The 15,450-nt window shown below is 38.5% G+C and overlaps 1 protein-coding gene across 2 annotated transcripts; it reads left to right on the top strand.

Moving 5' to 3' along the window:
• The first annotated feature begins 919 nt into the window (after window positions 1-919).
• Window positions 920-15,410, top strand: cfap36 (cilia and flagella associated protein 36). 2 transcript variants are annotated; one of them, XM_038295734.1, is made up of 10 exons: window positions 920-1,294; window positions 1,513-1,577; window positions 3,538-3,639; window positions 8,570-8,684; window positions 8,763-8,850; window positions 9,399-9,565; window positions 11,009-11,181; window positions 11,510-11,674; window positions 11,966-12,058; window positions 14,023-15,410. In XM_038295734.1, exons 1-10 carry the CDS (start codon window positions 1,189-1,191, stop codon window positions 14,104-14,106), a joined length of 1,158 nt encoding a protein of 385 aa, XP_038151662.1. In that variant the 5' UTR covers window positions 920-1,188; the 3' UTR covers window positions 14,107-15,410. The 2 variants fall into 2 exon arrangements, with proteins under 2 accessions (XP_038151662.1, XP_038151663.1); XM_038295735.1 differs by lacking the exon at window positions 11,966-12,058 and having other exon boundaries at window positions 921-1,294.
• The last annotated feature ends 40 nt before the right edge of the window (window positions 15,411-15,450 follow it).

Consider the following 15,450-nt stretch of genomic DNA (forward strand, 5'->3'; position numbering starts at 1 on the left):
TCAAAGAACAGGTGTAGGGTGAGAGTAATTGAAGAATACTGTGATGCCTTCTTGCTGTCTGCTGACATTCAAATAATGGAGGTCTATGGTGCCCAAGGCAGAAAGGTCCATAAAAGTCCACAAAAAACGTGTCAATATTCCTCCATACTGCTCGTCCAATGTATTCCAAGTGTCCTGAGTGGGTAGCTTCGATAATTTACTCGAAACGAAGTCATTTAGAATGTTTTTAGAGCATAAACAGTAGTGTATAGGATTTCCTAAAAGCGCGTTCACGAGTCAATGGAAACCGCGGCAGACCAAACCAGACGAAAGTGCGCATTCAGCTCGGCAAAGAACTCATGCTCTTCCTCAACACTGAAGTCCTCAGACATTTTTCTTTCGTTGTTTCTTTCTTTTCACGGGTAAACAGCACATTTCTTCTTCTACGCTTGCATTATCGGTAGAGCAGACGCTGAATGCGCACTATCATCTGGTTTGGTCTGCCGCGGTTTTCGTAGACTCGTGAACGCGCTTTTAGGAAATCCTATACAGTACTGTTTATGCTCTAAAAACATTCTAAATGACTTCGTTTCGAGTAAATTATCGAAGCTACCCACTCAGGACACTTGGAATACATTGGACGAGCAGTATGGAGGAATATTGACACGTTTTTTGTGGACTTTTATGGACCTTTCTGCCTTGGGCACCATAGACCTCCATTATTTGAATGTCAGCAGACAGCAAGAAGCCTCCCAGATCTCCAGATGCATTTGAGATATCAAAAAAGTACTCCAGAGTGTTGTTCAGCATGTGGGTGAGTAGAAAATGAAGGCTAATCATGTTTTGGGTGTACTACTCCTTTAATATTCTAAGACAGCTGTTTAACAGCGCCATCTGCAGCCGTAAAATGTAACAGAATGTGTTGGACCACGTCCAACGGCAGCGGAGTGACGTAGTGGTTGCTAGAGCAACCGAGTTGGCGTCACCACTCTCTACTTTCAATTCCATGACTTCGCGTTTCTTCTCGTGGTCTGAAGAAAATTGCACGCCCAGAGAGAAATTACATGTTTATGAGGAAGAGTTCCGCTGAGGATTTTGTTTTCTGGTTTTCGGGGTTGTATATGTTGGAGCGGTCGCCGCAAAGCTGGACCTGAGAGGAGGAAGGCGACATAGCTGTGTCCGCTCGGTTGTTCCCCAGCTTCGGCCAACATGGCCGAGGATGACAGCGAGTGGATTATAGAGAGCATCGTTGGCTACCTGGGAAGTCCTGAATGGGTTATCCCTGTCACGGACTTTATGGAAAACAAATGCACAGGTAAAATCCGTCCCTTACCTCAGCCTGAACCATATGTTGCTTTGTGAAGCAGCGGCTAAGCTAACGCTAACTTATGATTTTAGTTGCGTAGCCAGTTTTTTATGATTTCTGCGTGCGTGCATACTTTCGTTTAATGATAATTTTGCAATGGTCCTTGCAGCTCCACAATACTCCTGCTATTTTATTGACTTATTTGTGCTTCTTTTTTTTTTTTTTAGTTTTTGACGATGAAGATGAAAATAAGCTTTCATACACAGATATCCATCAGCAGTATAAGAAACTGGTGAGTGAATGTAAAGTTTCTCCACTTTTTAACCCAATGCATTAACCAGAGGCGTGCACAGACATTTTGGGGGGCAGGTGCTCAGGAGGGGGGGAGGGCACTTTTTAGCGCACGTGGAACACTTAATTATAAAAAAAAAAATACACACGCATGTTGAATGAAATTTGATTTTAATTTGTAACATTCTCTAAACGTGAGTTTGCAATGGAAAAAAGTCACATCACCAACAGAACAGACTAAAGCGTACTTCTTTCATCTGGCTCATCTCCCTGTTTTCCCTCACCCATCTGCTCTCCCTCATCCTGCTGTTCTCCCTCATCCTGGTCTTTTTCTGTCTCTGTGTCTTCCCTGAACTCTTCCTCATCTCTTGTCCTGGTAGATGTTGATGGTATAGAGCTTCCCTGCTGTGACTGGCTACAATATAATAATAATAACCATCATGACAATAATAATAATAATAATAGCTTTAACAAATATGCCACATTAGTTTAAATAATGGGCTATTAGGGCAACATGACTGGAAGTCTTGTCACGTGGATATGACTTATGGTAGCCTACAATATAATAGCTATTTTAATACCTGCTGATTTTGTACAAACCACTTTAAAATAAAATGTGAACAGCTTTTAAGATTTTTCAATACGATTAACCCTCCTTTCTTGGCCTTGTGCTGCAATTACTAAATCAATATACAATTAAGACAATAAAGAGACCAAAATGTGTTAATTTATGTTGCCTAACAAAACCTATACAACAGAAAACGTTTGTCTTAACAAGAAGGATTAGGGCCACTGGAAAAAAAAAAGTTGACTGATTTTTAAATTTTATTTAAAGGGTTAGGGTTAAAAAGTCAGAATTCTGACTTTTTTCTCAGAATTCAGTTAGAATTCTGAGATTAAAGTCAGAATTCTGAGCAAAAAGTCAGAATTCTGAGAAAAAAGTCAGAATTCTGAGGAAAAAAAGTCAGAATTATGAGAAAAAAAGTCAGAATTCTGACTTTAATCTCAGAATTCTGACTTTTTTCCCATACTAAACTGAAATAAAATGTAAAAATCAGTTAACTTATTTTTTTTTTTCAGTGGCCCTAATCCTCTTCCGTAGATTTGCAATTGCAAACTCTACCGAAATTATTTGTAGCCTATGTGGTCGTCCTCACGTTATCTGTCATTGACTTGGGCTACGGTGTAAAACTTTCAGAATCGGGTTTATTGCCACTGTTAGTGAAGGAGTTCACAAACTAGGAATTTTTTATGGTACAATCGTGCAACATGAAACATATATGGAATAGGTAAAAAAATTATAAAAATATCTTAAAACTGTGGGTATACAGCATGCAATAAAATAGACTAATATATACACTTAAGATAAAAATATGGTTATAAAATATAAAAAGTAAAATAGCATCTTACAAGGAGACAACTAGTTTATCAGGTGACCAGTCGGCCAAAATGCTTGTTTGGTGCTGCTGAATGAGACATTTTAATGCACAACAAAATGATTTTGCTTGATCTGTTTATTACCTGGCTAATGGGGCACGGGAGAAGCAGCCTGTCAGCGACCGTTCCTGCTATCTGAAGACGTTTACTGGACTGCTATGATGCGACGCATCTGGCATGCCCTGCGGGCGACCGAGCGAGGTCACGTGACAAAGGAAGAGAGATACAGTGGGCTGGTCGGCTGCTGGCTCATATTGGGGCATTGTTTCAGTTGTTTTTAATGGCTCAGGTTTTCAAAAGATCATTTCAAAACCGACCTTAGTAAAATCTTAATATATTAATAATAAAAAAAAAATAAAAAAAAACGAGTTTCAAAAGGGCATTTTCTTTGAAAAAGGGCAAACTTCCTAGTGCTTTAGCACCACCTAGTGTCTATGTATGCACGCCCCTGGCATTAACATATTAATCATTGCTTAGAATTGCTGACTCGTGTTACGTGGTGAAAGCTGCTTTCCTTTCTGTAGGTGGAGAAGCTGCTGGAAAATTATATGCAGGAGGTTGGCATCAACGAGCAGCAGTTCCTGGATGCATGCACCTCTCCCTTTGCCAAGTCCAAATCTTTGCAGGTATTTTGAGCCTCCTCTGCACACCACTGTCAGCCTGCCAGCTGACTTTAATGCAGAGACTGAGTGCAAGGTCAAGGCTGGGATTTGCTTATGTAATCTTCTCCTTCCAGAAAAGTTAGTGTTCCCAGTAAACAGAGGCATAGCCATAACATTTTTATAAGGGTGTCCAGGCAATAACTAATGTATACTGAGGAGTGGCCAAAAGCGGATAGGCACCAGAACCTCAGGGTCAGTCTACACTGTTCCAACAGGAACGAGTACAACGTCCACATTTCTAAATAAAGACAAACTATAGTTTCCTTCAGCCTTTGCCTAGAAATAGATGCATGTATTTAAACATCCGTCTAGATAAAAGCTATATTGGATCAAACTGTTTGAGGTTTGAGTTCTGGAGTTCATTACTTACCTACTTTTATCAATATCATTCTACATTAAATTGATATTTACAAGTACTAATATCGACATAAATTGATATTTTAATAGTTTTTTATTAAAATAGTTATTTACAGTATCTATGATTTCGCTGAAGACTCTTAGATGACTTGCAGAGACACATCATTTTCACTTTACGGCATATAACACATAATCTAGTTCTGAAAGAGCATGAATTCTGTACTAATAATCTCTAATGTTGGTATATTGATGTGCATAATTAACCACAGTGTTTTTTGTTGTCAAGTAATTGTTAATATATATATAAAATTTTAATGTTTTGAATATTCTATTTGAGAGGGAAAAAATGGTAGGGGTGGCCAATGATCTGCTAAGGGTGGCCATGGAGGTAGAGAAGAAAATTAAATGGTTGCATCACAATCTTAAACTAATAATACATCAGTTAACAGTTTAAAGGCAGCTCTAAACAAATGGATTTTTAACTTTGACTTAAAAGAACTCAGGCTTTCAGCACTTTTAGTCTTCTGGGAGTTTGCTTCCGATAAATGGAGCATAGGAACTAAATGCTGCTTCTCCATGTTTGGTTCTAGTTCTGGGTGTACAGAGTCGGCTGGAACTAGAAGACAGCAGTAGCTGGTGTCTTGAGATGTTGTTTAATATTTCCTCTGGACTTTCTTTCCTTGTGATCCTGTCTTTTTTCAACCTTATTTAGAGAGCACTTTAAAAAAGCTAACAGTTGAAAACAGTGCTGAACACAGCTAAAAAAAAAAGAATAAAATACAACATAAGGTAATAATAAGAATTTGTTTAAGCTAAATAAACAGGGTCAAAACAACTAAATCCTGCCAGTTAAAAGCCAGCGAATAAAAGTAAGTCTTAAGCTGGGTTTTAAAACTTGGCATTGAAGGAGGCTCCCTAATGTGCATTTGGAAGCAGAGGAGCTGCGATGGAGAAGGCTCTGGCCTGCAGGAGCTGCTGTTCTGCTGACCTGAGTGACTGAGGAGGCAAGTAGGGATGAAGAGGCTCAGAGAGATAAGATGGGGCAAGGTCATTTAAATACATAGAAAGAAAGATAAGTATTTTTAAATCGATTCTAAAATGGACAGGCAGCCAGCGGAGGCCATGGCAGGAGGGAGTTGATCATATTTTGGTGTCCCAGCGTTTTGCACCAGACTGGCACACACCAACTTAGAGTCTGTTACAGTAATCCAGTCAAAAAGCATGGATAACTGTTTCAAAGGGATGCGTTGAAAGAAAAGGTTTTAGCTTTGCCATTTGTCTTAACTGATAAAAGCAAGATCTGACAAGGGCTCCAATTTGCTTTCCCAATTTAAAACCACTATCCATCTTAAAACCCAAATTCATGATGAAATATTTAAAATATGGTATCAGGGGTCCTTGGAACCTGCACCCGGGTATAGTGCTACCCCTAAGTACCAGGGTTAGTGGACCAGATTTTCACTGGCACTGAAAATTAACTGTGGCTAACCGTGCCAGATCAGCAGTGATTAGGTTTGGGATTTGTTTGCAGTCCCCAGGGGTTTAAACTCATTAATTATCTCAAAGGTAAACAGTTGCTTACTGCAAATACTGTGTTGATTGTCTTAAACACAGATTAATGTGGGGAAAGAAGATGGTGTTTATTTATGTCTTATTGCATTTGTGGTTAAGATGACAGTTCTTTATGCGTGGCTCAGTTCCCAGGCAGATAAAGCTTTCTCAGCACTGTACTGATGACTCTATCTGGGGCATAGTGGTGTCAATGTATTCAGTTTATGATTGAGAGCATAAAATGTAACTGATAAATGTTCAATGTAATTATGCTGCAGAAGCATAATATGTGCCGTAGCTCAAACTATTTTAGGTTGATGTGGAGAGTTTGTAAGCAGCTATTTTCATATCCCCACAGATTTTTCGATTGGGTTTAGATTGACTGGGCTTTTAAAACACGTGGATAAATATTTATTAGTGGTGAGAATCTTCACCAGCATACTGTATTAGCCTCGAACTCAATGCTTTTCCTGACATTTTGAATTGAAGAAGCTTCCTGGATGGGAAGCAAAACGTCTACAAAAGTGGAAACAAAGTCCAATGGATTGTTTTTAACTTTCTTTTTTTTGAATGATTATCACCTGGATGACTGAGAATTTTCACCAGCATTAATTAGTGCATTCATTATTTCAGCAGCATTCATCACTTTAAGTACTGCTGTTGGTGACAAAAGGTGGATCTTGAAGCTTCTAAGAGGCTGTTTTGAGCTGTATCAGCTTTCTAATTGATAAATCTCCTGACCAGCTTTGATTACATTACCCTTTATTTTTCATGTCATCCATTGGTCTGTCCTCTGACCACACAACCTTCTTTGGTGTCTCCCTACTTTTCCGGCTAGATTGTTTGAGCTAAAAACTAATGTTGTCCTTTCAATAGAATTTTCCTCCAGGTCTGTAGATCTATTACATAGATGGACAATATTCACTAGGGGTGTGAGGAAAAAATCTATACTGTCAAATATACAATATTTCATCACAGGATTTTTGTATGGATTTAACATACTTATATTGAGATATTTCATTCAACTATATTGTTATTGCTTTACAATAGGACCGAATTGATTTTAAATTGAAAAAATATATAATTTACATAAAAGTTTCTATTTCATTGTCTTACCTTTATATAACCCTTTAACCTCCAGCTGCTACGTGGCCGTGCAGCAACCAAGAGCCTTTTATTCAGCTTTTCTCCACCAGCTGCAGTAGAGCAACAGCAAGATCTCTTATGTTTTCCAAAGCTACATTATTATAAGAATCGTAATATATTGTCTTTGTTAATATATCATGATACGTATCGTATTCACATAATTTCACACCCCTACTTTTTACAGGTTAAATGACTTCTGAATAATAATAAGAAGCTGTTGTTGGTTTGTTATTGTACAGGGTACAATATTCATATATGATTTCATTTAGCAGCGTCTCTTTTATCAGAGTCAACTTTGGTTCCACTTAAAAAGGGAGCCGGGGTTTTTTTTTCTTAAGGGGTACCAAAGGAGCCCAAGGACAGTTTCACACTTCAAAAGTTTAATTTGTAAAATCATTTAATTTAATATTTTCCTCTTCAGCATTATGTGCTACTATGTTACGGTAATTTTATCGAGATCAGACAAAGAAAGCAGGGAGCTAAATTGTGAGAAAGAAATGGTGCAAGTGCATTGCACTAAATAACATTAAGGACTTTGCCAAACTGTTGCCCAGGTGAAGGATCGACTCCTAATAGAACAGGAAGCACGTGTATAGGATTAGCTGTAAGTATAGCAGTGTTTGAAAACATTGCCTGGTTTATTAGGGCATTGTTTGATTAAAGCGCAGGTACTGTATGTACAAAAGAGGTTGTTTGGCCCACAACCATAATTCAAAAGTCACATGAATTTGCTTTGCCAACTTAGTCTAAAAGAAATGTCTATTAAAAATGTGCGAATTGTATTTTTACTGATGCAAGACTTCAAAAAAAAAAAAGAAAGAGCTATATGGAAATATTCTGTCAGGGCAAACTCAAGTGCCACACAAAGTATGTGTGTTTTTATCAGCCTTGTTTGTTTTGTTTTGATAATTTTAATTATGAATAATGATTAAATTAATATTCCTGAAAAACCAGACTCTATTTACAACACTGAACAATACCCTGTTGTAGTTGGGGAAAATACACCTAGAAACATTCAGACCATTATAGTTATAGTCAACCTGAGAACATTCTATGCTTATTTAGATTTTTTTTTTTTTTTTTTTTTTTTTTTTAACCAGGCAAACCTGTAAGATATCTTCTTGTATTTAATGTCTAAAATGACTTGCCCATAATTTTTTGCTTGGAGTAATTTTTCATTTACTTATTAGGTGTTCACAATATTGTTTAAACAACCGTGCAACTTTTAGCCACTAGGGGCGCTAGACCTGTAACTCGCAGGCAACTTGCTGCACTGCACTTTGCCTCCCTCCTTCCATGTTCTGGAATCTGATAGCAGACAATAACTTTTAGCTTTGTTCGCTGTTGTATTTAAGGGAAGTTCAGCCATAAGCCAGAAAGTTAGATAGAGGATTTCTGGAGAAGAGCCACCTGCATGGAACATTAATGTACATCAAGTGTCAGATGTTGACTTGAAACGTCATCTTATGTATCCCAAATACTTAGGTCTAAACATTTGCACTGTTGATATAAGAAGGTAAAATTGAACAATAAACAGTTTATTATGTTGGATAACATGACAAAAAGTAAGGATACCCCTGGAGTAGTAAGTTCATCCCCTTTTTATCCACATGTATTTCTTGTCCATAAAGCACAGCAAGTTAAACTCATTCACAACCAGGTCATATCAGAATCAATGTTTCATAAATAGGTATGTCATTATCAGGATTACTTGCACCTGTATTGAGCTGGTCCATAGCCTAATCTTTTTTTTTATTCTGCCTTTTACACCAGTTACCATGGTTGTCATCATCCTTCCCACATTCTTGTTATTTAATAAGTTTGTATTTCTGTTTCTAAGGCCGTGTTCCAGCCAGTTCTGGCTACAGATGACTTTCAGATGTTTCGCTCACTGATGGTTCAGAAGAACACAGAGCTGCAGCTTCAAGCCCTTCGAGTCATAAAAGAACAAAACGGTAGGTGGAAGTACGGAAGGTTTATCCAAGCTCTCTGTCTCTGTGTGGTAATGCTGCAAATCAAATCTCCGTGTAAAGGGGCCCTCCCAGAGTGTCTGACCGATGGGGTTGATGTGATGACAGAGTTGCAGCAGCAGGAGATGAAAATCCTGGAGGACGTTCTAAAGTAGGTTTACTTTCTTTTATTTATGCTACTTGAATTTCTTTACTGTATATTTGTTGTTTTTTGTGAATAAGTGAGCAGGCATCTTACAGCTGCTATACCCCCAGCTCTCTAATGGGATTTCACCAGTGACAGCCAGGCCAAATAAAACACAGGGAATCCAATAGGAATGCAACTAAGCTCATTAGCTCTCAGCTAATTGCAGTTAGCAGGACTGAAAGTTAGAGCACTGAGAATATTGTCTTTTTCTAATTGGCTACCTTCATCCACCCTGCACTGATGCAGTAAATCATTCAATAAGGGATTGATTATTATTAATCTTAGGCAATATTAAAATTTCCTGGTTGGTTTTGAGGTTTCCAGTTGCTGTGAACCATAATAATCATCATTAATAAGTAAAACACTTAAGCTATATATTACTACCATTCTTGGCATTTGACAAGAAATAATTCACGTTCCTTACAACAGATATGAAGAACCATTTGTTTCGTGTCTGAATGACATTTCATAGATACTAACCTGTTTGCTACTGACCTGTGTCACCTGCTTAGAAAGTCAAAGGAAGAGTATGATGAGGAGATGTCCAGGAGGCTGCTAATAGAGAAACAAATGGGTTCCACTTCCAGCAGCTCCTCAGACAAGCCAAATAAAGGAGATGAGGCTCGGAGCGCAGCATTAACTTCAAGCAAACAGAGCAATACTTCCAAACCCACATTAGGTGAGTGATGAGAAGCAAAGACCAGTGAAACTACACTGACAAAAGTGAAGTTATTGTACAAAAACAAGCTAATTGTTATCACTAAGCAGATTAGTCGCTGTTTTCATAGAAATTGTATTTCTGTATGAAGAATAATTTTCTTATATGTCTATTTAAGTAATATAAGACTAACAAATCCAACACTCATGGCATGCATGCTGCTTTTTCTTGGTAAATTATTCATTATTCTAAAGGGGGTGCATGTAAAATAACATGGAGTCTAATCTGTGTGGTCATGCATTTTTTTAAAACAAACCAGTCAAACAGGCAGTTTGTTAGACAAAGGCAGCTGATTGTATAGTGAAATGGGACATTCAACGGATCATTTAATGGTTTGAAGTACCAGTAATTTTTTTTAACTGAATTCAAACATAGATTTGAAGCTAATACAAGAAAGTAAAGCAGTCAACTCCTTTAGCTACACTGAGGTCAACAGCTACATTTTAAGGAAATCTAAAATGTCTGCATCTCCGTCTCACAACCTGGATGTTGGAAGTAGGGTTTAACCAGCGAAAAAGTAGATAGAAATTCTTGCCGGTACTATATACAAAATATCCAGCCAGCCAGCAATCCAGACCTCAATTTAATAGATAATTAAACCAAAACATTATAATATTCAAAGGAAACAGAGAAAATGTTTTTTTATGACAATACAGGAAGACATTTACGTTTTACTTGAATAAATAGGCCTAGAATCAGGAACTATGAGAAATTGTCCAAAACGATCTATTCACATTTTCATCTGGGGCTTAAGCAAAAAATAAACAGTAAGCAATAAATATTTTTTGTGATATAATTTAGGGATTAATTTGGTAGAAATTGATGTTTTGCATCACCTCTTGTGATCTGGAAGTAATAAAAGCGTTAAAGCTTGACAGAAGCACTTTTTTGCGTTTGGGAGATGGTGTTTATCAGCCACATATAGTTTATTAAGTAGCGAGGGCAGAGTTGGCTGTGAAATGAGCCGCTGAGCGAATTGAGGTTAGAGGCAAGCGCAGACGTGTGGGAAATTTAACTGTTGCGCATTTGTCTCATCGAGTTTGTATCTGTGCCCTTCTTGGCACAAAATAGTAGCCAGCAGCTCTTCCTGGAGCTGAGTACTACCCTAAATGTTTTACTGGTATGAAGTAACGGACCACTCTGGCTTATTCTCACCCTGGTTTTAACAGTAGGCAATGAAGTTAGCTGAAAAAGCCTGTCTTTACTGCTGGGCTTCCTCAGAAACAGAAATAAAGAGGAATTGTAGAATGCAGTCCAGTCATCCTGCACTGGGATATCTGTTCACAGGTACCAGAACATCAAAGTCAAATTCCCCAAAAGAGAACATATTAATATTGTTATATTTCAGAAGATATAAAAAAAAAAAAAACATAAAAGCCATTGGTTGTTTTTTCATGTGTGCAGGTAGCAGCGTTCAACCCAATCTTCTTCCAGCTGTTAGAGCTCCGACTAAATCCAGTGAGTCCTCTGATGCGAACAGGCATCAAGCAGAGGAGCAGAGCAGCAGCACGGAGGCTGCAGCAGAGGCCTACCTGGAGGAGGCACACAGAGAAGCTGGATTCTCTAAGCCATACACTGTGAGTCTAAACATTTGTAAGGCTTTAACCGCCTTCATCCCATCTGTTTACTCTGATGATAGCATAGATCAAAAGTTTCTAGAACCATTTCAGGTTGGTAGAGCTGAGAAAGGAAATTCAACAGATTTTCATTCAAACATGGAATCCCACGACGATGATGCCTGTCTTACTGATAGATGAATTTCTGCAGGATATAGAGATATTTTATCCAAACATTTTGAGGAAGTATTAAAATGGGACATTCTGCTTTGGTTAATATTCTCTATATCCATTTCATTAAAGGGTTGCATTCATTTCCTGGGTTTTTTTTGTGTTTACTTGTTTGCAGGAGCTGTCACCGTCACAGCAGGAGCAGCTCCAGCAAAGGGCAGCGTATTTGCGTCAGCAGAGAGACAAGCTTCATGCCCTGAAAAGAGAAAAGCAGAAAAGTAGACAGGCGGCTGAACCAGAGGAGCCATCATACACTCCTCCACTAGAACCCGCCACCAATTTGGTAAGTGCAGCCTGTTTCTGTCCTTCTTTCTCCCCCAAAAAGAATTTCACCTTTAGTAGATTTCCTCCCTAATTTGTAATCTCTTTACTCCATAGTCCAGTGGCTCTGAATTGGTGCCTGATAAATTTAGGATCCTCCACATAATTTATACATTTTTTTAAATTTCCCATTTCATCGATTTTAAATGGCTTCGCTCTGGATTTCCTCATGTACCCCAGATGTTTTTTGTTTTGTTTTTTTTGTTCATTGTTCTTCTTCTTGTGTCTGATGTTATCCGGTCTGGCCTCTCAGGAGGGAGTGGGACAGCCCCAGATGAATGGGGACAGCTCCCCTCTTCCTGCTTCCATTTCTCCAACACAACACGCTCCCAACTCTACCAAACAGGTGATCCAATGAGCACCCTGATGTGAACACTTGCAGTGCCATGCAAAACGTTTTCACACCTCCAAACTTTCTTTTGCTAGACATTATTGTCACAAACAGAAATCTGATAATTAAGAAGTGTATTTGTACTCAGCCACATGTGATACACCCGGTCATTAACGAACGGGGGGCATTAGGAAAACAGCAAACAGGTTAGGGAGGAAGCTGTAGAGATTTAAAGTGAAGCTTAAAGGAATAGTACACCCAAAACATGATTAGCCTTCATTTTCTACTCACCCCCATGCTGAACAACACTCTGGAGTACTTTTTTGATATCTCAAATGCATCTGGAGATCTGGGAGGCTTCTTGCTGTCTGCTGACATTCAAATAATGGAGGTCTATGGTGTCCGAGACAGAAAGGTCCATAAAAGTCCACAAAAAACGTGTCAATATTCCTCCATACTGCTCGTCCAATGTATTCCAAGTGTCCTGAGTGGGTAGCATCCAGAATTTACTCGAAACGAAGTCATTTAGAATGTTTTTAGAGCATAAACAGTAGTGTATAGGATTTCCTAAAAGCGCGTTCACGAGTCTACGGAAACCGCGGCAGACCAAACCAGATGAAAGTGCGCATTCAGCTCGGCAAAGAACTCATGCTCTTCCTCAACACTGAAGTCCTCAGACATTTTTCTTTCGTTGTTTCTTTCTTTGCACAGGTAAACAGCACATTTCTTCTTCTACGCTTGCATTATTGGCAGAGCAGACGCTGAATGCGCACTTTCATCTGGTTTGGTCTGCCGGCTTCCGTAGCGTCCTGAATGCGCTGGCGCGCGCTTTCAGGAAATCCTATACACTACTGTTTATGCTCTAAAAACATTCTAAATGACTTCGTTTCGAGTAAATTCTGGATGCTACTCACTCAGGACACTTGGAATACATTGGACGAGCAGTATGGAGGAATATTGACACGTTTTTGTGGACTTTTATGGACCTCTGTCTCTGGCACCGTAGACCTCCATTATTTGAATGTCAGCAGACAGCAAGAAGCCTCCCAGATCTCCAGATGCATTTGAGATATCAAAAAAGTACTCCAGAGTGTTGTTCAGCATGGGGGTGAGTAGAAAATGAAGGCTAATCATGTTTTGGGTGTACTATTCCTTTAAAGATGTTTTTATTGAACAATATCCTATGCCATGGAAGGGTTTAGATCCAAGCATATTTATTTGTGAGAGCGGCCTAGTCAAAGTCCAGACCTGAATCCAACAGAGCATTAGAGCAAAGAGTTACATTGCAAAGTAGCTAAAAACTAAAATACGTAGACTTGCAGCTGTAGTTGCATCAGAGAGATGCTTTGGTTTGAGCTGAATGCATATGTTAAGTTTTTCAAGTTTGGATTAACAAAATTGAAAAATAATGTTGTAATAATGTCTTTTCTTTTCATATCAGTTACAGTCACAGCCATTCAAAGTGGCCCTTCCCAGTCAAACGGCAGCTGAATGGCAGCACACTATAGCCACTGGCAAGACCCCTCCTTCTTCTGGGTGTGCATATTTTTTAACTCTGACTCCACCCTTTTAGTGAATTAGAGGGTCTGACCAGGAGAAGGTGCTTCTCTTTAGATCCTAATGCCCACAAATCATGACAGAAAGAATATTTTAGTACAAAGATAGATGTTAAAAAAGGAATCTCAGGGGACCCACCAAGGAGAGGGGGGACATTTTGAATGGCTCCTACTGTAAAGTTGGAATCTACAATAATGTGAGAAAGTTCAATAGGTGTGGATACTTTTGGGAGCTGTACTCTGTGTTTTTCTAGTGTTGGTTGTTTTTTGTGTGTGTTTTGCCTTTTGTCCCACACATAACTCTCTTAGACACATAGAGGTTATACCAGGTCATTTATTAACATTTATTAAAATTAACGCTGATAACATTTCAGCTTTTTCAGCTGTTGCTTAGCATGGTTAACCTGTGATCGCTTCATACAGGAAAAATCTGCAGAGGAGAAGAAGAAACTCCAGAAGAGAAAGCACCTGGCCGACAAACTGAAGGAGGAAGTAGTCAAGAAATAACTCCGACTCTGTACGCAATAAGTTATCCTGTCTCTTCTCAGATCTGAACATGTCATGCTTTGTACTCACTTGTAATTCACTGTATATAAAACCTTTTTTGTTTTTATTTTCATAAGACCGAAAGGTAGCTAAATCGACTATTTTTTCATGCCGTCCAAAGTGGTGCGTTTTATTTTGGGTTTTGGGTAAACAGCCCTAAACTTCAGGTTGACTGAAGAAATTTGAAGATATCAAGCCAACTAAATTAAGAGTGTATCTGTATCCTGCTCAATGATTGGTCAAAAATCACTCCCTAGTTCTGGATGTAGTGCATTCATTTTCTCACCACGTTGGAATCCAGTTCCCATTTGAGGATGCTTAAGTTTATTTATCCTAAAATGTCATAATGCATTCAAATCTGTGTTCATGGTTTGTAAAGTAGCTTGTAAATATCTCCAGGGCTGCACCAAGTAACTCATGATCAGTTTTTCTTCCTATAGAAATACTGACCTTTCTTGAATATCCATCCATTTTTTTTTTCTACTTGTGATTATGTTGGATACAGACTTTTAGATTAGGTTATTACATTTTAAGTGTTGCGGCTCAAAAATTATCCGTTTACAATCAGAAGAAGCAAATTAAGACATCACTATGGGGATGTTAGTAAAAATGGGTGTTGTTGCCCCATATAGTGATAAATCACAGCTACATCTTCCTAATTCAGACCATTATGGTACTTATTTCAGGAACTCAACTCAAAAAGTGAATCTCATCCAGGTTCAGTAAGTGATATAAAGATAATTGTTTTCTTTTGATAGCGTAGGAAATCCAAATGATCATGTATTGTTCTTGAAGAAACATGGCAGTGCTGCAGGGTATCTGCAACCAGTCAAATTAGCATCCAGTCATCATGAATGAAGTCTAATTTTCATCTTTTTAACTAAAATGTTTATGATGCACCCCAAAATGCTCTTAAATCCCTTTTGCAGCAGTAATAGAAGTTATGGAATATTTATAAGCACTGAAAACTAAACCTGTGATAACAGCTTTGTTTATGCTGGTGCTAGGTTTTGCATGTTCTGCTTTTCAAAAGTTTCCATTGGCAAGCATCTTCTGTTCACACGGTTGATCTTTATCTTAGTAGAGTTCAAGGGATTAACACTAATCACATATTCCTAAAGGGGCCAACTAGGGGGACGTGTTGCTTTACATAATGCAGTATTCGTCCACAAAGCAACCAGCAGTTTTCCCTATAAGCATTTATGTTTGTGTATGCATGTTTATGTAATGCTGTTTTAATAAATCACATTTTGTAGAAACACAAACTCCAGGCTTTAAAATGACGGTGCAGGTCAGGCTGTGGCT

This window comes from Cyprinodon tularosa, unplaced genomic scaffold (genome assembly GCF_016077235.1).
Source record: "Cyprinodon tularosa strain WSP-4 unplaced genomic scaffold, ASM1607723v1 ctg359, whole genome shotgun sequence".
NCBI lineage: Eukaryota > Metazoa > Chordata > Actinopteri > Cyprinodontiformes > Cyprinodontidae > Cyprinodon > Cyprinodon tularosa.

Coding starts and splice junctions, on each gene's coding strand:
- cfap36 (XM_038295734.1), top strand. CDS start 1,189: ATGGCCGAGGATGACAGCGAGTGGATTATAGAGAGCATCGTTGGCTAC. Junction 1,295..1,512: donor TATGGAAAACAAATGCACAG/GTAAAATCCGTC, acceptor TTTTTTTTTTAG/TTTTTGACGATGAAGATGAA. Junction 1,578..3,537: donor ATCAGCAGTATAAGAAACTG/GTGAGTGAATGT, acceptor TCCTTTCTGTAG/GTGGAGAAGCTGCTGGAAAA.